The sequence below is a fragment of the Syngnathoides biaculeatus genome, chromosome 19 (assembly GCF_019802595.1).
Source record: "Syngnathoides biaculeatus isolate LvHL_M chromosome 19, ASM1980259v1, whole genome shotgun sequence".
NCBI classification, from domain to species: Eukaryota; Metazoa; Chordata; class Actinopteri; order Syngnathiformes; family Syngnathidae; genus Syngnathoides; species Syngnathoides biaculeatus.
Window position 1 is genome coordinate 5,477,946 of NC_084658.1, and position 23,595 is coordinate 5,501,540.

The 23,595-nt window shown below is 38.9% G+C and overlaps 1 protein-coding gene across 4 annotated transcripts in view; it reads right to left on the reverse strand.

Moving 5' to 3' along the window:
• The window catches only part of ctnnd2a (catenin (cadherin-associated protein), delta 2a), a 272,667-nt gene that overhangs the window by 65,518 nt on the left and 183,554 nt on the right, over nucleotides 1-23,595 (reverse strand). For all 4 annotated transcript variants that reach the window (XR_009792632.1, XM_061804648.1, XM_061804649.1 and 1 more), the window contains exons 14-15: nucleotides 20,099-20,231; nucleotides 7,240-7,453 (exon numbers count right to left, since the gene is read on the reverse strand). Coding sequence is in view for 3 of the 4 variants with exons in the window: in XM_061804648.1 (XP_061660632.1) it covers nucleotides 7,240-7,453; nucleotides 20,099-20,231 (347 nt within the window). In the remaining variant the exon portion in view is untranslated. The remainder of the gene's footprint in view (nucleotides 1-7,239; nucleotides 7,454-20,098; nucleotides 20,232-23,595) is intronic.

Consider the following 23,595-nt stretch of genomic DNA (forward strand, 5'->3'; position numbering starts at 1 on the left):
TGCCTGCAACTGAGGACAGACCACTGGGCTCAAGGCCAAAATGGAGACTGCACAAGACACTGGAGAGGGATTTTACAGCTGGCATTTTATAGAAAAACATTTTATCACTTTTCGACAGCCTTCTATTTATATCCTAGGAGCAGTCTTTAAGATTTAGTAGATATTTGTGATGCATTAAAAAGTAATTTTGTGCCTTGGCTACACTGAACACAAGCTGTCATTAACAGCCTGTGTATTTTCACACTGTTTAAATGCTGATACAATCAAGTGCAGACACAAGCAATAAAAACATATATTTTCTTTGACTGGCAAGTAAACCAAATGTCATAAATGAGTCTGATCAGCATTTGCATATTGAAAAATCTTAACAACTGCGTGTACTGGTGACAAAGTGGGTGACAATGAACTAATAAGCAGGGTATGACAGTCAGACGAGCGCTGAGTAATGATAAGGTCAGGCAGGAACAGATTGAGACAAAAGATGGCATGCAATGCTATATTGCCATGGTGAGTTCTGCCATTTTACCCCCCATGCAACTGGTGCCACCAAACTCACACATCATGCAAGCAACTGACAGTTTGGGAACCAAAAGCCCGCAGAAAAGCACACAGGAAATTAATACTTGCAAAAATAGCTTCAAAAAAAGGTTTGCGGGAAAACATGTTGAATGGAATTACATATTCACATGTTTGTTCATGTTCATCTTAAAATGGGTTCACAACTGAGTACAAACACACAAGAGCTATCAAAATTTCTTGAAAAAAGTTATGAATAAATGTTTATAGAAGGGAAATGCTTGTAGTTGTGTCATTACAATAGTAAAAAACACTGACAGTTACAGTAGGAGTTCCTTTTATGAAATTAAACAAAATTCCTGGTTATACTAAAAAGAACTTTTGCTTCTTCTCCTGAGGAGAAAAGTCTAATTTAAACTGTCCTTCTGTTATTGTATAATAGCACTTTATATTGATAAAACAAAAGATTAAAAAAGTCTCACCAGGCATAAACAAAATGTTGCAACTGAGTAAGATTACGCATCAGCGAGACAAAAAAAAAAAGATAATTGTTTGTGTGTGCTTGTTTGACTGTCTGGGAAACAAGGACAAAGAGGTTGACGAGGGTAAGGATAGCTGCTATTTGGCACCAATCAAGGGCTTGAACCTTTCTTTGTGTGTTTCCATGGGAGCATTTGTCATCACTTAGCGCTCTCCTCAGAAACGCTCTTCTGTCACGGGTTCACAAACAGGAAACGTGCCATATTTACTAAAATACAAATCAGCACATTAAAAAAAAAAAACAGATTTGGGGCTTTTGTCTACATGTGAACCAAGTTGTACTGAATGGTCGAATAAAGTTAAGCACTCTATACGTTAGCCGTTGACTGCTTTTGTTTATGGATTTCTGTCTATATTTCCTTTTAGACATGCTTCACATATACTAAAAAAAAAAATAATGGCACCTGTTGCTTTGGAATCTACATGATAGCCAGACAGTTTTTTACTGTTGTTCTGAAATTGGCTGGCAACCAGTTCAGAGTGTACCCTGTCTTCTACCTGGTGACAGCTGAGATTGGCTCCAGCACTCCCGTGACCCTCATGAGGATAAGTGACTAAGAAAATGTATGGATGTATGAATACAGATTTTTAGTACAAAACAAAATATAGATTTTAGAACTACAACTGAATACACAAACATAGCCTGAAAGCCTTAATGTATAGAGAACCAATATATAAAATGTAAACAAACAAAATAGAGATTTCAGAACTACAAGTGTATACACAAACATAGTCCGAAAGCCTTAAGGTACAGAGAACGAATGTAGGTCAACAGTCTTGACACACTCAATCCCGCGTTTCTTAAGAGGTTAGTAATGTCGGCGGCACATGATTGCAATCAGGTTGCAGCCACAGATGTGTTCTTCGGAAGGTGCGAGCTGGAAAAAAAATAGAGCAGGGGGTGCAATGTTTTCTGGGACAAGGACGGTGCGTCTGCCACTGTGTCACATTGGCCAAATTCAGGTCTGACACACACTATCGCACACACATCTGCCTGCTCAAGAAACACGGATCTGCCATGCTTCAGTAAGCCCACAGGGTTCCTTTGGAGCACTGCAGTCAGGTGACCCAAAGACAATGACATCATACAAGAGCTTTTGTGTGTGGCAGCAAAAAAGTGTGTCTATGTGTGTGTGTGTCCTCCTTGATCTCATCCTCTCTAATCCCTCTCTTTCTCTCTCTCTTTCTCTCTCTCTCTCTCTCTCTCTCCTCTCTCTCTCTCTCTCTCTCTCCTCTCTCTCTCTCTCTCTCTCTCTCTCTCTTGGCTCCCACTGGGTCCCTCAAGACACATGACAGACAGTTTCCAAGGAGCTTGGTGCTTTGGGGAAAATGTGGGGATGATTGCATGAATTCATGAATAAATGAGAGTATGACTTGTAAGGGGAGAGCCAGGCCTGTTAGGACTCAAGTACAAATGTTTTATTAAACAGTCTTCATCAACGTGGCTGTGCGTGAATTAGTTAACCACAGAGTTAGAACCAGCTGACGAACAAAGCCAAAGACAAGTAATGATACAGAAAATGTGGCAAATATAAGAAAATATACTAAAAGAAAAATCAAAAGCGGACATATTGACTTTGGCAAAAGGTTGAGAACAGGTTGCTGACTTGGGCTCTGTAATATTTCTGAAGGCAAAGAGGAACAACCGCCATGATGCCTTGGTTTATAATCATAAAACCAGCTCGGGCCACATATCGATAACAGATGTAAAAATGTTAGAATGAAACAAATACAAATTACACAAGTTTGGCGAATGCTTTCAAGGCAAATGATCCTCAACTGGAGCACCGTGAATTTATTTATAGAGGAAATTATTGAAAATTGTGAAAATAAATGGAGAAGAAAAAGATTTCAGCATATTGTGTCAATCATATTTAAAGGATTAATGTAGCTCCATATTTAAGTGTAGAAAAAACTGAAAACTGAGCAATATTCACAGAAAATTATTGTGACTTGAAAACAGATTGAAGCTGAAATGTCTTGTATCCAAGTAATTAATTTCACCATTATGATAGTCAGAGATGACTGGAGCCATGAGGAAAACTGAACAGTTGTTTAGTGACATTCAGCCTTGTTGCTGGTTTTATTTTGACAGGTTTTGTTCTGATTCAAATCCCAGCCTTGCCCGTGTGGAGTTTACATGTTCTCCATCTACTTGTGTGTGTTCTCTGGCCACTCCGGTTTCTTCCCACATCCACAAAACATGTGTGGTAGGTCAATTGAAGACTCCAAATTGCCTGTTGGTGTGAATGTATGTTTGTTTTTATGTGTGCTACGATTGGTTGGCATCCGGTTCAGGGTGTGTACCCCACGCATCTGAAGATAGGTGGGATACGAGAAGGGTACAGAAAATGGGCAGGGATTCGAATCCCGGTCCCCAGAGCTTTGAGTCATATGTAAGAACCCGACAAGCAACTTGCCACCATAGTCGGACATAATGGAGGTTAGAAATACTTATTTCCAATTTTCAACAAGTTAAAAACAAAACATGTACATGAACTGTTGATGTGACCTGTACCTCTCTTATCTATAGAGTAGTCAAAACAAAAGAGACCAGAGCTGCAGCCTGCCATATGTCACAGTCCAGCAGCTCAAGGTGAGTCCACATGCATGGATAGCATCTCCTACTGACACACAGAACCTTGACCAGACTTTGACTGACAGGCCGGAAAGCCGCAACTTCCTACTATCACACTCGCACGGAGAGCCAGAAAGCCAATAACGCCTGTCTAAATTCGAGCTTCAGAAACGACAGTCCAATACAGTAAAAGGTTTCCTGTCTCATTTCCCAGACGTACAAAGCTCCTTTAATCACAGAGTATAGAATTCGATAAGACTGTCGACGAGTGGGTGGTAACGAGTCTCATTGGTTTGTACTCAAGCATAACCACTATGTCTCTCAACAGACAATAACGACTTCATGTGTGCATCCTGTTTGATTATCTACCATTGGCCTTTATACATCTGCGATTGGCTGGCAACCAGTTCAGAGTGTACCCCATCTCCTGCCCGATGACAGCTGGGACTGACTCCAGCACTCCCGCGACACTCGTGAGGATAAGTAGCTGAGAAAATGCATGGGTGGATCATTTCTGATGGATCAATTAACTTTTACTCATTAAAAAACCATTTAGCCACCGATTAGCAACAAAGGTCAAGCTATTTGAGATATTTTACTGTAAAACTGAATTCCTACGTTTTACTTCAATTAAATTAATTCAATTAATTAATTAATTAATTGATTAAATTCAATTAATTTTATGTTTCTTGGACTCAGGTTAAATGTAAATTTGAGACAACACTCCAGACTTCAATCACAACACACAACAATCTTCAATCACCCATCCATCCATCCATCCATCCATCCATCCATCCATCCATCCATCCATCCTTCCACCCACCCACCTGTTATCACCTGGTGACGTCCAATGCAAGAGCTGGATTATCAATTCAGCCTTTTACATTAAAAATGCTTACTTTAGATTGAGTGTCATATACAGTCTATTCTCCATGTTTATTACTGCAATCTTCTATTCCAGTCTGGTGTAAAATCACTGTGAAAAATATTTAAAGCTCAAATCTACAACAAGATAGAAACATTCAAAACATATTAGAAAAGTTGTGACATGTCATGTGATACTGTTCCATTTAAGTCATTATGCAAGTGGCAAAATGCTGCCATATATACTTTTTTTTATATTTGATTCATCTGTGAAAGGGTCACCATGCATGCTGTCATTGAACCACTTCTAATAATTTGTCATTGAATATAAAGCATCAACAAGATAAAGACTGCTTCTTCTAAGCCAGACAGACACAAAGACAAAGATGTAGAAGTATAGCCACCATGAGAATTTACATCAATCCATCAATTTTTTGTACCACTTATCCAAACAAGGGTCGTGGGAGTTCTGGAGCCCATCACAGCAATTTCTGGGCAAGAGATGGGGTACACCCTTGACTTGGTTGCCAGCGAATTGTCAGGGTAGATACAGTATAAACAACCAACTATTCACACACACACCTACGGGCAATTTGGGGTCTTCAATTAATTATTTTTTTATCTAATTAATTTTTTAATTAATAATTGTTTGAGATGTGGGAAGAAGGCAGAGTCCCCGGAGAAAACCCACGCAGGCACTAGTGTGCAGATTTACAGAATATTAGTGCTCACGCTCACATTTTATCACGTGACCAACTGCTCATGCAACTCTTTCAACCAACTCCTCACTCAAAGTTTCTCTTATTGACTGCGCAGGAAATACTGGTAAATACCCATCGGTAGTATAGTGGAATTCAATTGTTGCACAATAATGGGTAGGTTTCAATGATGGCTGAAAGATTTGTGACCACTGGACTCTGGAGCAGTAGATTTTTTTTTTCTATGAAATGCAGAATTCTCTTTATGCTATCTATCAGTCAAACAGACGACTTTGGGATTTGAAAAGTGGTTTAATCTTGGGCCATTGCATCCAGTGTATGGAAATCCAAATGTTTAAGCTTCCCAGTACACCTGGAAATGCCATGGGATGAATTGACAGCGTTAACCACGGACATGCTTCGTGTTTTTATAATTCTTCCCAGACGAGCGTATGTTATGGCTTTAAGATGGAATGTCCCTGTGAGCATAATACAATATGTCTCACAAAAGATAGATTTCAAACCCAAACTACAAGCTACAAATTTTCGCCCATTTAAAGAGATCCTCCAGGTGTTTTAGCCATTTTGCCACCCATCTTCATTTCTGAAAGGATTCTTCCTCCGCAGCTGATGTCATCCATGTCTTAAAAATGGGTCGTCCTGATGACACCCTTGATCACTTTGTTGATGTGCAAGTTAATTGTGTGGCCCCATGGCGAGAACTCACAGTGGATAATGCCCCTGACATTGAAGAACACAATCAAAATGAGTGATTTGGGACTTTAACTATCTTGCCTTCTTTGACCTTGGTGAGCTCAGGCTCTTCCGCTGGTGCTTGGTCAGTGGGTGGTATTCAAAGAGCCATGATTCATCATGGGGTGGTAATGATCACTATAAGACCTAAGAAGTCTGTAATTATCGGTTTCATCATCACAAACTCTGTCCTTGACAGATTAAAAGTATGTGAGGAAAAAAAATACAATTGTTGCAAAGAACTGAGGTCACAATACAGGCCGATTACATTGAAGGACGAGACTTGTAGTTTGTTGTTTGTTTGTGACACCAGTCCTGTAACATTTCTGAAATATCTCATATACAGTATACGCTCCCTGATAATTTTGTCCATAGTGATGAAAAAAATTTATAATTTAAACTCTCCAGACACAGCAGTTCATTGCACTGACTTCTCCGAAGGCTGCAGAACCAATGTCATGCTGACAAACAATTGCAACCACATACTGATGTGATACTGATAGTTGAATGTTTATTATATTACAGAGACAGCTGGGTGATGCACTAAAGTGGAGAACAAAGATGAATATGATGCGAACGGGAGGCAGTTTGCAGAATACACATTTTACCTAAAGTATTTTACTCATGATGTATTGGGCTATAGAAAATGACAGACAAATGGAAAAGGAAGAAACTTGTATTATAATGCAACTGGCTTCCAAATAAGTATAAAGAAGAAAAGCAAGAAATAAAAACATGTCTGAGTCGTGAGGTTTCAAGACAATATTGGCTGACTTCGGTCCCACTTCTGCATTCAAATTGTGGTCTAGTGCTACTTCACATTTGTAGAGAAATTCTTCACAGTCAATCAAGGTGGAATGTGCAGCAGCTTTGGTCTCAGTGAATAGTGAAAGTTGGTTAAATACTTTCAATGAAAAGTTATGAATGACCTCAACTGACTTGAAATATTTGCCAGTGTTGTTGTCAAGGACACAAAACACACTGCAATTGTTTGTACATGAGAGGGAGTTGAAGGAGTGTTGTAAAACATCTCCACTAAAACGCAAAGGAGAGAGCATTTTGCGTAAGAATATGTTGCATGCACGACCCAGATTTTTGTGTGCAAGTGTCGTCTAGTCAGAGTTTACACCTCTACATATCAAATGCGGTTCATTTATTTCCAAATCGTCTTGTGTAATGCAAACATTTCTTTTTTTTACCACATTAACAGCACCTATGTGGGTATCAAGATGCAAGGTCATGCTCTACATAAGTGCAGCTACAATGTGTGTGTGTTGTTAAACATCATACCTGTAACCAACTCTCTTATTTCAACATCTCCTGTCTTCCTTAGAAGGCGGACTAGCGCTGGGATCCCTCCACAGTTCTTCAGGGCCACTTTATTCTCGTCGTTGGCCTTGCCATAAACCAGGTTCCTCAGGGCTCCACAGGCACTGCGGTGAACCTCGCTCATCCTGTGGTCCAGAAGGTCCACTAGCAGCTGGATGCCTCCTTGTCTGCGGATCTAAACCACATGCACAAAAAAATGGGACAAGCAAAAATACTAATATTGTCTTTAAGTCAGTATACCTGAGAGATTACATGAGACACTTATTTAGATAAGAGATTCCCAAGCCAAAACCTAGAGGCCCTGTAGCTCAGTGGTTTAGAGCACTGGTTTGGTAAACCAGGGGTTGTGGGTTCGTATCCCACTGGGGCCTCCATTCCCTGAGAAGGGTTGCATCAGGAAGGGCATCCGGCGTAAAAATTGTGCCAAACATATATATGCGTTCATCTGAGATGACACGCTGTGGCGACCCCGAAAGGGACAAGCCGAAAGAAACTTGCTTGCTTGCTATTCCCAAGCCAAAACCTAAAATGGCCCACTGGTAACATTTTATTTGCAAGGTCTATGTCATTACTTTCTACGGTACATTGACATCAAGTCATTACATCATGTATTCAAGCAACTTTACTGCAGATGCTGGTCTGAAGCAAATGCTCGTTGTTTTTAAATACTGGCTCTTTCTTTCCACAAGCAGTGTCAGAAGTTCAGTGTGGGGGCCACTTTGAAAGCAAAGCCAAAATAAGAAAATATTCTAAGAAAAAAGACGTAGAAACTATGTGCTATGTAACCTACTGTATAACACAAAAATTGGAGGTTTTCTTTAAATACAGTAAAGTTTGATCTACATTGTTTAGGCTTTAATACTCATAAATAAAAGATGAAGACTATTAAAGCAGCTCTGGCTTCCTGCAGTTTTTGTGCATTAAAAACGTCAGACATTATTATCCATTTTTCATGATTTTTGTCGTGAACGATTGTTGTTGTTATATACACACACACATACATTTTCTGAGCCGCTTATCCTCACCAGGGCCGGCTGTAATTGGGCACTGAACTGGCTGGCAGTCAGTCGCAGGGAACATAGAGACAGACAACAGTCGCACTCATAATCACACCTTGCGGCAATTTAGACTCTCCAAATAATGCAACTCTTTCGGATATGGGAGGAGTGCCTGGAGAAAGCCAACGCACGCGCGGGGTAGAACATGGAAACTCCACATAAGCGGGGCTGGGGTTTGAACCCTGGTACCTCAGGACTGTGAGGCCAAGGCTTTACAGCTGCCCACCGTGCCGCCCATCTTAACATTGAAAAAGGCGAAACCTTCACAGGTCAGAAATATCTTCACATTGAAAATGTCTGAACATTCACAAGTCATACAATTTTGATTAATTAAAAAAAAAACATAAAATGCAGCATAAAAACTGCACATTTCTGACTTCCAATACAACAAACAGAGCAAGAAGGTCATTTGTTATGTGTGCAATATAATATTGAAATAACATGATTATGGTGAATCTTTATGGCACAAAAATGTATTATGATAAAAAAATATTATCCAGGGTGTACTGACTGCATTGCTATTTTTTAATGGCTTTATTTAAGTTGTACTGCGCGAAAAATATAATTTTAGTCTGTGCCAATGTTATAATGATGTATCATGTGACAAATATTGTCACACAAATATCTCTATGAATAATAAAATCATAATTAAAAATATTAACAACACTTTAGAGCTCCCCTTAACATCTACAACCTTGTTTAATACTAAAAGACTGGCGTTGACGTTAAATCCATTTTGCTATATTTAACAAAGGGGCTTGGGTAAAATGAAGCAGTAGTAAAAATGATGTGTGGTTCGACAACTTGTGTTTAGTTGAGAGTAAAACTGTAGAGGTAATGAATGTAAAATGGTTATAAATACATATGGGATTTGGGTCTATTAAATATTTCACTGTCTGAAGCCCCTAAACCCAATATGCTTTTAGTGGCGGACCTGGGTCCCGCACGATGCTTTACAGCTTGCCTTCCCCATTTGAATGAGGTTGTTAAACACACATATCGCGCTCACTCTTTTTTTTTATGTGCAAGAAGGGAGTGACTTCACTGGGGTGTGGCCCTCATCACAACTAACTGGCTGCCAAGATCCAGGATCACTAGGACACCGGGAGGAACAGTAGCAAGTGTACTGAATATAAGAGACATATATATTGTGACAGGCAGATCCTATTTCATTTAACTCAATTTTTAAAAGGGATTATTAGTGATTATAAAAAGAGAAATATTTACAGCAGTGACATTTGTGCATTTACCCTTTATGGGACACAAACTGAATTATACATCCCTCCATCCATTTTCCATTTATCCTCATTATCCTCACTAGGGTCAGCTGGATCCTATCCCAGCTGACTCTGGGCGAGAGTCAGTGTTGATCCTCACTTGGTCGGCAGCCAATCATCAGGCACACAGAAAGAAAACAACCATTCACACTCACATTCAAACCTACGGTAAATTTAGAGCAGGGGTGTCAAATGTGCGGGCCGAATCCAGCCCGCAAACTGGTTCAATCCGGCAACGCAAGATGATTTTATAAAGTATAAAATGATGGCATGGACATGGACACAAAAAAGAGCTGCAATTTTTCAAAAAAGCAACTGCTGTTCTCATTGTGGGGGCACAGTGGAGCAGCTGGAAAGCATTGGCCTCACAGTTCTGAGGTCCCGTGTTCAATCCCAGACCCGCCTGTGTGGAGTTTGCATGTTCTCCACATGCCTGCGTGGGTTTCCTCCAGGCACTCCAGTTTCCTCCCACATCCCAAAAACATGCAACATTAATTGGACAATCTAAATTGCCCCTAGGTGTGATTGTGAGCGTGGCTGTTTGTCTGGATGTGGCCTGCAATTGGCTGGCAACCGGTTCAGGGTGTACACTGCCTCCTGCCCGTTGACAGCTGGGATAGGCTCCAGCACTCCCGTGACACTTGTGAGGATAAGCGGCTAAGAAAATGGATGGATGTTCTGATTGTTAATAATTATGATCAGCAAGAAAACCGTTTATACTGGTGCAGAGTAAGTAGGTCAAGCGGACAGGTCCCATGAGCTGATTTGTGTACTCCCCTCATGATCTATTCTTCTTCTTCTATAGTGCGGTACTTCTAATGTGTACTTTAGCCCTCTCATTGCCGCAACATGTCTGTCAAAACTGAGAAAAGTGGACGTAGAGTGCAGCGTGTTCCGAGAAAAATGGTTATCCTCCGATTTATTCACAGAAGTGAATGTGAAAGCTGTACATTTGGTGCGTTCACAGCATGTTACAGTGCTGAAAGAATAGAACTTTTGTTGCCACTATTTGAGTCTTCATGCTGGGAAATATTATTGAAATATTTCAAAGACGGCGGAGAAGAGAGAAAGTGAATGAACTGTTGGCGGGTCCGAGGATACAGCAGTCTGTGTTTACTCACAGCAGAGACATCAGTGACGCTGCTGTGAAGGCTAGCTACCTCATTGCTAATGAAATCACAGTGGCTTCAAAACCATTTAATGAGGCTGCATTTGTAAAAACACGCGTGATGAAGGCAGCAGGCTTTTGAAAATATTAAGTTGACGAGAAACTCGGTTGGAGACGGGATTTCCCATTTTTCAGTGGATTTGGACAGCCAGTTACAGCACAAAATAAAGTCACTTATTGCATCTTCCGTTGCAATTGAGGAAAGCACGGGCATTACAGACGTTGCACAAATGGCCATTTTCATCTGTGGAGTTGATGACACATTGACTGTCAGTTTGTGGAGAGGGTGCCAATGAAAGCTACAACGAGAGCAGCTTCTAATTTCCCTGTATTCGTAGCGGTGATCCTGTGGTGTCTGCCTGGCTACACATACAACACCTTGACAAAGTTCAGAGAGAAAGTGGAATATGCAAATGGAGGATGTGATTTTTGGACTTTTCACTCTATTTTCCACCAGGAAGCTTTATGTTGCAAGTCATTAAAAATTTATAACATAATGCTGGTGGTCATCAAAAGGTTAATTTCATCCGATCCATGTGTTACAGAGCACCTGAATAACTTGAACAAACAGATAGTGGGTGCATCAAAGTTGTTACGCAGCATTACAACTGTATACACTCTTCTTGCACTTGTTTAGGGAACAAGATTATGGTGTTTTAATATAAATTACGCCTGAGAAATGACATCCTAATACAGTTCTCTGTTCTGTGAGATATTTGTGTGAACAACAGGCATTGTGTGTTTGTTCTTTTTTATCAAAATTTAAGAAAAAAAAATTGAAATGTTTTATGATTAATAGTGATGTGCACGTATTATTTTGGACTCTACAAAAACAAAGAAAACAATCATGAAGTTTTTGTTTTTAAGTCAAGTATAGAACTTGTTATATAAAAACCATGATTTACGGGTCAGGCCCTCTTGATAACAGATTTTGGTCCATGTGCCCCCTGAGCTAGAATGAGTTTGACACCCATGATTTGGAGTCTTCAATTAAGATATTATGCATGTTTTTGGAACAAAGGAGAAAACCCACCGAGGCACAGGGAGAACACACTCCACACAGGTGAGGATGGATTTGAACCAGTCTTCACAAGTGTGAGGCAGATGCGCATTCACTGTTCCGCCTCTCTGAATTATATACAAATTATACTTCATGTGTACTGGACAAGATGCCACTAACCAACAACAGGGAATTGTAATTTTTTTTTAAAATTACTTTTAATGTGATGGTAGGAAATTTCTGTTTGTGAACTACTGTTTCAGTAGTGATGAGCATAATAATGCTCTCTGGTGGACTTACTCCATAGTGGATATCAGCTTGGATCTAGCTGAAATTCCTGTAGCTGTCATTGTGATGTTTTGTTTACTAAACTTTATTTTTATATAACATTTAATTCATACTATAATGACCATAGCCATATTTGTGTCACACCTTATCCTTTGTGGAGTTTGCATGTTCTCCGTGTGCTTGTGTTTTTTGGATTCCAGTTATTCCAGCTTCTTCACACATTCCAAAAACATCTTGGGTTAAGTGAGGAGTAATTATCTCAAGACAAGAATTTGCATATGGATGGTTATTTGTCTATGTTAGGTGTTGGGCTATATATGCCCTGTAACTAGCTGGTGACACCTGTGACGCCCATGGGGACAAGCGGTTTTGAAAATGACAGCAGTGATAGAATAATTTTCTTGTCTACCTTACAACCAAGACCTCAGGTATTTGCCTGAAGTGCTTAGGTGCATACACTATATACTGTCACAGACAAAGAGAAGTGACTGTCCAAGGATAAACAAGAAATCTAATTTCTAACATAGATTTGTTTACATTTGAGTGAAAAGACACAGGATGAAGAGGTGAAAGAAGGCGAAGATGAAAAAGGCGTGCACAAGGGTGCGATGGAGGGCAAGGAGAGGACAGAGGTGCTTGATCACGCAGCAGGAGTCTATCGGGTAAAATGACTTTGCTTATCTATTCAATTAAAATGGATTAAGGTTTGCCGTGAATGGCAAACTAACCTTCCTGTATTGACCATACAATTTCCTTGCTGTCCCCCCTTACGCCCTACAATCTTTCATTTCGTGCCTTCCCTCCCTCCATCCAAATCTCCCTTCTAAGACTTGTTTCATAGCTTTCAATGAAAGGCATCATGCAATTATTTTGTATTGCCTTTGAGATACCTACACAGGTTTTCAATACCACAGCACCTTTCCTCCTTATTCCATATAAAGAAGATTAGAAGCAGGGTTGGATTTGTCTTTGTCTCCCACTGTTTTGCAGCAGCCACAACTATCAGTAACCCACAGCGACAGCATTGCTGTGGTAACAGTTAGCGGTGGTGACAGCTGGGATTGTGGGACTCGGAGGTGCTGCAGGCGTTAAAAAAAATAAAAAATCCCAGTGAGATCCACAGGAGTGGGTGACATGGGTGACACCTCGTAGCCGCGATGGTTACCAAATGAAGCCTAACAAGTTTGTTAGTGGGCATGAATCACCACATATGGAATGAAAGCACAAATCAGCCACATACTTAATGCTTACCAGCTTGATCGCAAGTGAAAATTTGTCATGCACCTTCAAACCCATCACACATGTACAATTTCTTTTTTTTCCCCCCCATCGATTTTAGGACCTTTCACCCTTTGCCTAATTGAGTTTGTGGCCTCAGGCAGTGATTTCCCTACGGGGACCTTCTGAAATGGGCCACCATTAACCATCTAAAATTTGTAGTTGAGCAGACAGCACAATGATTAGTTCACAGCTAGTGAAAAGCTACAGTAACAAATAACAGTATCTTCATTAAATCTTAGTGGGTATCTACAGTATTAATTATGGATCTGGGGTGAGGATAACAGTTGATGAACATCAATATTGATGTTACTCTAATAAATAAACCTGAACAGTGACAGAATTTACATTTCAAGCAGTGTAAGGGAAGAAAACAAAAAAACTCTTTCTAATGCACTTACCGTATTTTATTTTTACAAAGATGTAATCCAAGAGGCTCCCTCATGACATACAATGCGCAAAAAAAAATTTTTTTTTTTCATGTCAACTTTGGCAAGATTTCTAAATATCTCATTGGACCTCAGATCAGTGAGTTCTAAAATTAAATCCACAAGTACAGTATGTGTAGCTTTTTCTTTGGGTTTTTAGCATGCTTTATTTTAATTTTTTAACACAGGTGTAATGGGAAATGGGAACGTTATGATGACCCCCACAGAACCAAAAATGGGACTTATTTTGATGTTGGATAGCAGTAGAGTAGAGCTTGGTCAGAATAAGATGAGTAATTCAGGAATAACAACAATAAGAGCTGAATGTCGACTGGAAAGTCCAGTGACTTCCCATGCATTTGATGCTACTTGACAAAATTAATAATGACTTGTTTTCTGGAAAATAAGAAACTAACAACAGATTTATTGCATTTAGTTTAATTCCACTTAAGATTTCAGGAGGTCAAGATGCCATTATTTTTTATGTGTTTCCCCTTTTAAAATACTAATACAAGTACACAAGTTTGAACCTGGAATGTACTCATTGTATTCTTATAATTTCCTGTAAAAATTGTTTTGAATTCATACAAGTGCCCGAGACTGGATTGTTTTTAACTTCAAATGTTCCATCCGAAGTAGATTGAAGAATTTTTGACAACTTGTCTTTACCTAATTTGTTCGTTTCAAGAAAAACAAAAGCGGCTCTAAACGTTGACTGGAAAAACACAACCATCGATACAATGAAACCAGTGTGTAAATACAGAAAATGCTGTTTTATCTGGACACTTTTACAATCAGGAAGGTGTCAAACCCAACATGATCATTTCTTCATCTCAAGCTCCACATAATCATGATAATAACAAGGTAAGTCAAAGACAACTCCATTTCTTATACAAAACTGCTTTGTTGTAATTCACAGCATGTCCTTAAATAGTGTTGCTCCCACAAATAGAATAGTTGCCAGGTGTGTTGTCTTGAAACAAATAATAATGCCCCCCAAATAAATGCTTTCCCTTTCAAATCAGGAAACTAATGAGCACATTTCAAATCTGTTGCTAATTTTGCTTACCAAAATAGCAGCAGCAACTCTTGTGTGCAAACAGTCCCTCAGATGATCTATCCTCTTATCTCCCTATCTACCTACCATCCATCAATTGCTTGTAAAAAAAATTGTATCATAATATACTTTCATAATTTATGGAAAGTGAGGTATAAAACAGACACGAGGAGGCTTTAAATCTTAACCATCACAATGCACTGCTAAAGTTATGATTTCAGGATTCAAAATAAGACTGTCATTTAGAGAACGCGTTGTCTAGCTTCTAGGGCATCACAAAGATACCCCTTTTCTTGACAATGCTGGAAAAATAATGAATGAAGAATTGTACACGCACTAGTTAAAAAATTCAAAGTACAAGTACAATCTAATGAAGTCCTATCCAAGCACTGAAACCAAATCAATGTCTTTACAAAGGTCACAATGTCAACATTTCAAGACACAGCCAAGAGGGTAAAAAAAAAACCAAAACAGAAATTCATCAATTATTAACATCTTATGTAATCTTTTTTGACATCTGCTTTGTTATGAGTCCCAGGGTAATTAAGGTTGTCATGCCATTTGCAGATGAATTTCATATTCATTAACTATCAGTGTTTATTCTTAAAAACAGGCAGAGAAATTTTCACACAAGCCAAATCAAGTCAGTTTTCAAACTACGCGAACATTGATCATCATGAAATCAATGTTGTGTGACTGTGTGAAATCTGAATGTTGAATGTTTAGACAGGAAATTGGTTAAAAAAGGATTCTTTATTTTTCTTTTGATTGAATTTGAATCCCACAGTACCACCAATGTGACTACTTCCACGTTTTGTGTCACTTATGCTTACACTGAAGAAATAAAATGTAAAATACACTGTTGAATAAACCACTTCTCTACTGTAATCTGATCAAATTAAAAGAGGCAAATCAAAATATTCTTTTACAAAGATGATGCTCAGTTTTTAGTGACGCTATCAACTCTAAGTCTATAATTGCAGCTGCAGTTTGCAGTGGGGAAGGATTTGTGTGCGACGTCCTGACCTAGATAACCTAGATTCCTTAATTATGAGTAGGTATTCTTCTTCCACGGTGATATTTTAAAGTAACAGTTCATATAGCTGAGTTTTCGTGCAGCTGCTTTGGGATCAAAAACTTATTTCACTGCAACCGACGATCCAGAATTAATCCTAAATCCTTTGGAATGGGCTGTCTCCCCACATGAGCCTCCGAACACATTTAACACAACGTTGATGTAATTAAAACAAGCCTTTTTCACTTCTGATGGGCCAAACTTCATCATCATATCTCTATTAAATCTTGTCAAATTTGCATATGAGCATGCGGGGTGAAAAATGTCATACATCTGATTTAGTGAAGATTTGGCAGCAGTTTGAATTAAAACTGACCCATTTAACACTTTCAAATATTATTTTGTTCCAGCACATCTTGTACTAAAAATGATATCTCCATAAAGCCCAACTTCAATTGAGCCATTCCAATCCTATTTTGTTGAGATGCTGATGTCAGATGTGAATGAGTTATCCTTTACTGTGAAGATGTACCTATTGGTGTGGTCAGTGCCTATTCTCTTGGTCAATTTGTCCGCTTGACAATTGGTCTTAAATAATGAAGACATATAAAGCACGCCACACACGGCCCACAAAAAGGAAAATAAAGAGATATGTCATAGAAATTCCCATTTTTCTCAGAGATTCAGCATCAAATAAAGGGAACCCAGTCAGGTTAAACTATTAATAATAATGCAGTTGGTCTCTAACAGTACTATTTTGAATTAATGAAACACAGGACAGTGCAGCTGGCAGCGGGGGAATTTAAAGTTGAAGGTTTTTTTTTTTTTTTTTTTTTTTTTTTTTTTAGTAATAGAAGTGCATTTTTAACTTCTTTATCGTTCCTGCCAATAATTATAACAAAAAAAAAAGATGGCTAGTATTCTTCAAGACACTCAAAAATGACAGAAGTACTGTAATACAATTTTGAACTGACAGAGTAAATCATATTTCAAATGAACTGACTTCACATGTACAGGGAAGAGAGTGACCAATTTCGAAAAACACTGAAAATGTATGACTTGGGCGGGGGGTCCGCCCCCCTTTAGGCATGAATTTTTTTTTTTTTTTATAATACACACTGTTAAATGGTGACCTCAGGTTATTTCTAACAGTGTAAATACAGGGCAATCATAAGATTTTGAAAACTTAAAATATGAGTCCAAACAACCAAAATAATTTTGCCAAATCTCTGACATAAAAATGTGGACTGAGTGAAATTTTTATCAAATAGGCTACTGCACTTACAAGTTATACTTCAGAAATAAGTACACAAGTAATTATATATATATATATATATATATATATATATATATATATATGAGCAAGAGAGATCATGAAATATAAAAGTGAGCGATAAAATGTGTGACCTACAGGGCCAGTGCTACATATAGGCCTAATTTTATTAACAGTTGTCAATTATATAATATTTGAGAAATTTACGTCCAACTTACCTTTGTATTTCCTGGTTTGAATATGCTCCTGGATAAGTGCACAGCACTTTGCCTGGAACGTTCACTTTTTGTATGTGTTCAGTTAGACACGTTGATACCATTTTTGTTCCTATCTCCATGGTTACACTTTTTTCAAGCCATGCCCATCTGAAACATTTTTTTTTTTTTTTTACCCCGTGGTTTTTAGCAATTTCACTGGCACGATCTTCATATTTCCGCTCGAAGACTTTCGCCATACTGGAAAATGTGCAGACCGCTCAATAACATATGTGTACGTATGTCTATAAGTTATATCTATGCCTTAGTAAACAGAATGCTTCTCTAAGAAATGTTAACATCAGAGTGAAAATACCAATGAAATACCGCCAAAATGCTGCCGGAAATCAGAATGCTGTCGTTATTATAAACACCAAATTTAATGCAAACAGGTAGCAATGCCGTTTTCCACTATCACAGCTGTGACAAATTTCAGGACGAGCGTTGCTGATAGATGCTGGCGGCCAGTCTTGATCATAGCCTCGCCCTGCGTCAAGCTGTACCCCACCCCCCGCCCCCAAATTTTCTGAACGAATCAACACGTTTCACAACAATGACATTTTCAGCTGAAAAAACTCGGAGTTCTGCGAATCCATGGAAAATTCTCATCCCTGCATGTGAATGTACTGAATCTTAAATGATAACAGGAATACAACTGATAACATTTAAAGGTTGACATTACTTATGTTTAATAACTTTTAATAATTCCCAAACAAAAGATCACAACCTTGTAAGAGTTATTAGAACACAATCTTACAAATTACCTAAAATAAAGTTTTCATTTAGCTACATCTGTATTCTCATTTACATGGTACTTGCCTTTATCTGGGTATCATTATGTGACTGTAAACAATCATATGTGAGAAGGCAGAGTAATGATAAAGGCTGAAGCGTTGCCGCTGCACTTTAGACCTTATATAAAACACTTAAAGCCCTGAAAGAAACTCCTACTTGCAAGTAGCGGTTTCCATTTTCCTCACCATTGGATGCCTTCAACTTAGAAACGTTAATTGCATCCATTATAAAAGACATTAAACACTTTTTTTTTCAGGTCCCCAAGAATAGAGTGGAATGATGGGTGGTGTGCTTGTGTGTGTGGATAGATAAGTCACTTATGAGAATTACAGGTCCATTTTAAGTTGAATTGTCAGCATTAGCTGATTGATACCAGGTAAATGTATGCTATAGTTCATTTATGTGGGAGTGGTTACTGTCGTATGACAATTGTTCAATTTTTATTTTTCATTATTTTCAGAATATATGTATATTGTATTGCTTTTCAATTGTTACAATGAATAGAATTACAATTTTATTTATTATTATTACTTATTATTTCAATTGTAATTCACATTTCTAATGTCTTCTGCAATTAATTTATATCCCCAAATGTGAATCCAGTAATACAAAATTTCAACAGAGTTCCCAAACTGGATGTCAAACGTTTGTGGAGGTGTACTGATCATTATTGGCTGTGAGTGTGAACAGCAACATTATAAGGTTTATTTTGGTGAATGACTTAAAGGGGAAGTCCAGTCGCTTGGATTTTCCAATGTATCCGATAGGTCATGTCATATGTACTGTACCTTGAAAATTTGAGGTTATTCTGATATCATTTAATGTTGTTTTGAGAAGATTTTTATAGGCAATTACGAATTTTCATGGGCGGCGCCATTTTGGCGAGTCACATGACCTACGTGTGCGGATGTGACGTATTACGTGCGCCAACAAAAGCTCGCTTACGTTGGGACACAAATATGGCCAGCGCCGATTTCTCGGTTTTATCCTCATCTAGAAGAAAAAACAATATTGGTTGATCAGGAAGATGGAGGAATACTTCCATACAGATTTGAACCTGTGGCTGTAAATAATGTAGAATTTTCAGATGGTTCTTTGGACGGACAAAAACAGTGCTGCGGATATGAAAGTATGCGGGATGGGCCACTATGGAGTGTTTGCAGTCGATTTCAGTCGTGGCCAATCGAAGTGGCTCCTCTCATTACCTTTAAACGTGGCACAAATGAGAGTCTCATCAGTGATGTGGCACCATTCTCTGTGCATAGGAGTGCATGGCTGCAGACAATGTGAGTCGGTACCCACATTAAATACAAAATGAGCTGGTGATAACCATTGGTGACTCAAATTTGTCTGAGGAGCACAGTATCTTTCTCCCTGTGCCCTGATCAAATTCGCCATAATCACATTGGACCACCAGCCTAACGTCCGCCAAGACTATGACATGAAAAGCTTAGTTTAGATCGACTTTCTGCTACAAGATTGTCACTGTGCCAGGGTCATCTTCAAGGACACTTAGACACTCTGCTGCAAGGGAAGGCCCAGCTTGGCGCAGACCGATCTTCCAAATTGGAGAAACAAGTGCAGCGAACCTTGTGCGTCATTTTACCGCCTATCACAGATGTGCAATCTACCAAAACAGAACTCTATTATATGTTAGAGAACTGCTTGCCTTGTTAAACTCCATCTAAAATTTAATTTGAGAAATGAGTGCACTAGTGAATTGAATGAATCTAATAGCAATAGTAAGATAAGACAAATTGATAGAAAGGAGAAGCTTGAAGGCGTGAGGTAATAGTTTATAATCCTATAACATCTTTGTTTGTGTCCCATTATTTAAAATGTAATGTGCGGAAATACAGCAAAACTATTTGGAGACACTTAATCATGTCATTTGTTATGATCTGTTTTATAGACAAGGCAGACACCAACCTCAGCTTTGATCTTGTTGTCCCCAAAGCAGAGGTGTTGAAGGTATGCCGCAGCATTGGACTGCACAGATGGGAACTGATGTTGCAGCATCTGGATCACCTCTGGCAGCTCGGGATCTCTCCAGCCAAACTCCCTGCATAGGCAGGACAGATGGAGACATTTTGATTCCTTGGGAGATGTAACAAGCGCCTTGCTGATATTACCTGAGGGAAGACAAATAAACCCCAAAATCTCTATCACACTCAGAGCTACAGAATCTGCACTGATAAATACAGTCAAAATGGATCAAATGACAGCGTACAGATGGAGAGACATTGTTTACAGAACCCAGTTTGACAGGCTTAGAAACATAAGCGGGACAGAAATGATACAAACTGAACACAAAAATTTCAATTTGGCAAGACGTTATGTTCACCTATTACAGAGAAGTGAGAGCAAAAGAAATGAATAACATCACCGACACTATTTGAAGAATGCAGATGGGGGAAAACTATTTTTACTCTATTTGACCAGATGACTCATCAACTGACTTTGTAAAAATATTTAAAAGTGGCTGTTTTAGGAATAAAAATAATGACAGCTGAAGCCAATAAATCAAATAATTGAAAAATAGAATTCTTTGATGTAAGAATCCAATCCAAACTGAATGACCAAGCTGCTGGCATGCTTAGAAAAGCCCCATCAATGTCACTGAAGGATACAATAAGAAGCCACTGTATCCACTGATCAATAGGAGTTGGCATTGCTTTTACAATATATTCTTAATATTTAACAATTATATTGTGCAGTATATTTTGATGGAACGTGGCATGAAAAAAAAAAATCTTACTTTCAAACATTATTAAAAGTCAACACCAACTTAGGAGTACAACATATTCCAGGGTAACTTTGATAAGTAACAATGTATATGTTGACAACATATTCTTCCTGTTTCCCCCCCTGATTTTTAGAACCCACATTGTTGGGGTTCTCCATTATTGTGAATAAGCAAAAAAACATTGTTGACAAGATTTACACGAGGCAAACACATAGATGCGCTGATTGTATTTCAGGTACGCTGATGTATTGAGTGGCAGCAGTTTAAACTTTGAATTTTTTTTTTTATGACTTTAAACTATGTATTATTTTGAAAAATGTTTATACAAAATAGATTAAGTTTTTACAGAGATATACTCAAGTGCTCCACTGTAATACGTTATGTAATTCAAGCAATAGAACTTACTAAGCTATAGCATCTATTGTCTATCATCAATTTCCACCCCTTTGAGCACACTGGCAAGACTAAATAAAGTAAAATAACACCCAGGAAATGGGCTCCCTCATAGCTGCATCCCCTGCTGATAATTCCTCAGTAATGGTCCCCTGAATAAGAAAATTATGCGCGTGAGAAAGTGTGGGTGGGTATGTCTACACAATCACCCATGATATTTTCTTTAATATCCGCCCTGTAAGTATCTCCAGACTCCCAGTGTGATCACACAAGAGGCTTTGTTGAAATTTTGCAACCTGCATCGATTTTGCTCTATGAGGATTGATTTTGCTGTTACTGCCTTCATGCTGGCTCTTGTGTGCCAAAATAACTCATGCTATAATCCCCATCTAGATATCCTGGTTTATTTTGCCTCCTACCTCAGTTGCCTGGACATGAAAATGGGGTAAATACAGAGAAATTGACCAGCCCGAGGAGCTGGAAATGGCCTTGGCCTCCATGCTGTGGTCTCGGCTGGATCATGAGCATGCCGTGTGTGAAGCGTTGGAAAGCAGAGCACTCACGAGGAGTAAACATGGCTCTTGAAGATAAAGTGAGCTCTTGCCTGGACGGGTCTTTATCTGCCAAATGATAAGTGTTCATTCAGCTGGAAAGCATGGCTGATGGAGGGAGGTTGAGGAGCGATAGGAAGACCAAGCTAGAGGAAGACGGGGTGCATTCCCAGGGCATTTAGGAGGAGAGACCCTCAAACAACACTACATCACATGGGCAGATAGCATCAGGGCAGTTTGTTTATGTGTGTGTACATGTGGCAAAATTTGATTAAGGCTTGTGATGTGGACACACATGGCTTGGCTTGTTTGTTCCCAAAATGTGTGCGGGTGTGTGCGTGTGCGCGTATGTGTGTGTGAGAGATCCATCCCTTCCAAATGCACAGTTCTGTCAGGGCACGTAATAGAAATCAGTAAGATTTGCTGATAAGCATCATAACCCACCATTAATTAAAAAGTCCCGGTAGAGAGAGTGAGTCAGACTGCAAGAGAAAAAGCGCCGCAAAGCGCTGAGGGAGGATGGGCGTTGAAGGGAAACCCCACAGGGACAACAGGAAAGAGGGAGAATAAAAACAATATTTAAAAAAAATGAACAGATAGAGGTAAACAGCCCTCAGACTGGACACCCGTCAACACTGGTGCTAATGAGCAGTAAAAACCTCCTAGACACACTGCTAGGCGATGAGGCAGTGACGTGAAACAGCGGGATGCAAACACAAAAACAAAAGGGCGACAAGAGTAATGCTAGCAAAACCACAAGGTTCTCACAAAATACGTATTAGGGCAGCTTGTTCATTGCAGAATTTTACAAGATTCAATCCATTCCAAATATGGTGAATCCATTTTTAAGTGGAGCGATAAATTCATCTTTTGTAAGATGGCGCTGTGAAACGTGTTTAGCACATCTGCCTCAAAGTCAAAAGAATCCATTATTTAAACTCAGCATGGGCCTCTCTCTGTGACTTTTGCATGTTCTCACTTGTGTCTGTGTGGTTTTCATACCCCCCCCCCAAAAAAAAAAAAAAATTGTCCATAGGTGTGAATTTTAGGCTTTACAAGATTAGGATTCTGGGGCCAATAAGCGAACTTAAAAAAACGATAACTGATCACCAATTACAATTTTTTTTTTTCACAAGATCACAAGATGTAGTCTTGAGTCTCTTTAAATCACCAGTTAATTTGCTGTATATACTTATGTAGTTTTATAATCCAGTAGTCTGACATAGTGCAAGTGTGAAAGAGCAAATTTGTCTTATAGTCAGATCCAGTCATTACGTGTCCCTCTCAGACGTGTTGTCTGCCCCACGTGGTCGATTTTTTAAAATAATTTTATTGGCCATCAGATATTTATTTTGTGTTTGAATGGTCGTTTGAGTGAATTAGTGGAAGTAAATGAATTGAAGGATTTCTGTGTCAATAATGAACAAACCCTTTGAATTTATGGGGAAATCAAACAATTCCATGGGCAATTACTGAAGTTTTAACATAACTATGTTCGTGGCTAATATTAAGAGAGGATTCTACAATTTTAGTGAAGCAAATTATACAATTCGCATCATTTGAAAGTATTTTGATTTAATGCACGTTACCTTCACCTCAAGACACTCCCCAAGAGGGGCTGCGTCAGGAAGGACATTCGGCGTAAAAACTGTGCCAAACAAATATGAGCGTCCATCTGAGAAGACACGCTGTGGGGACCCCTAACAGGACAAGCCGAAAGAAAGACAGACTTTAAC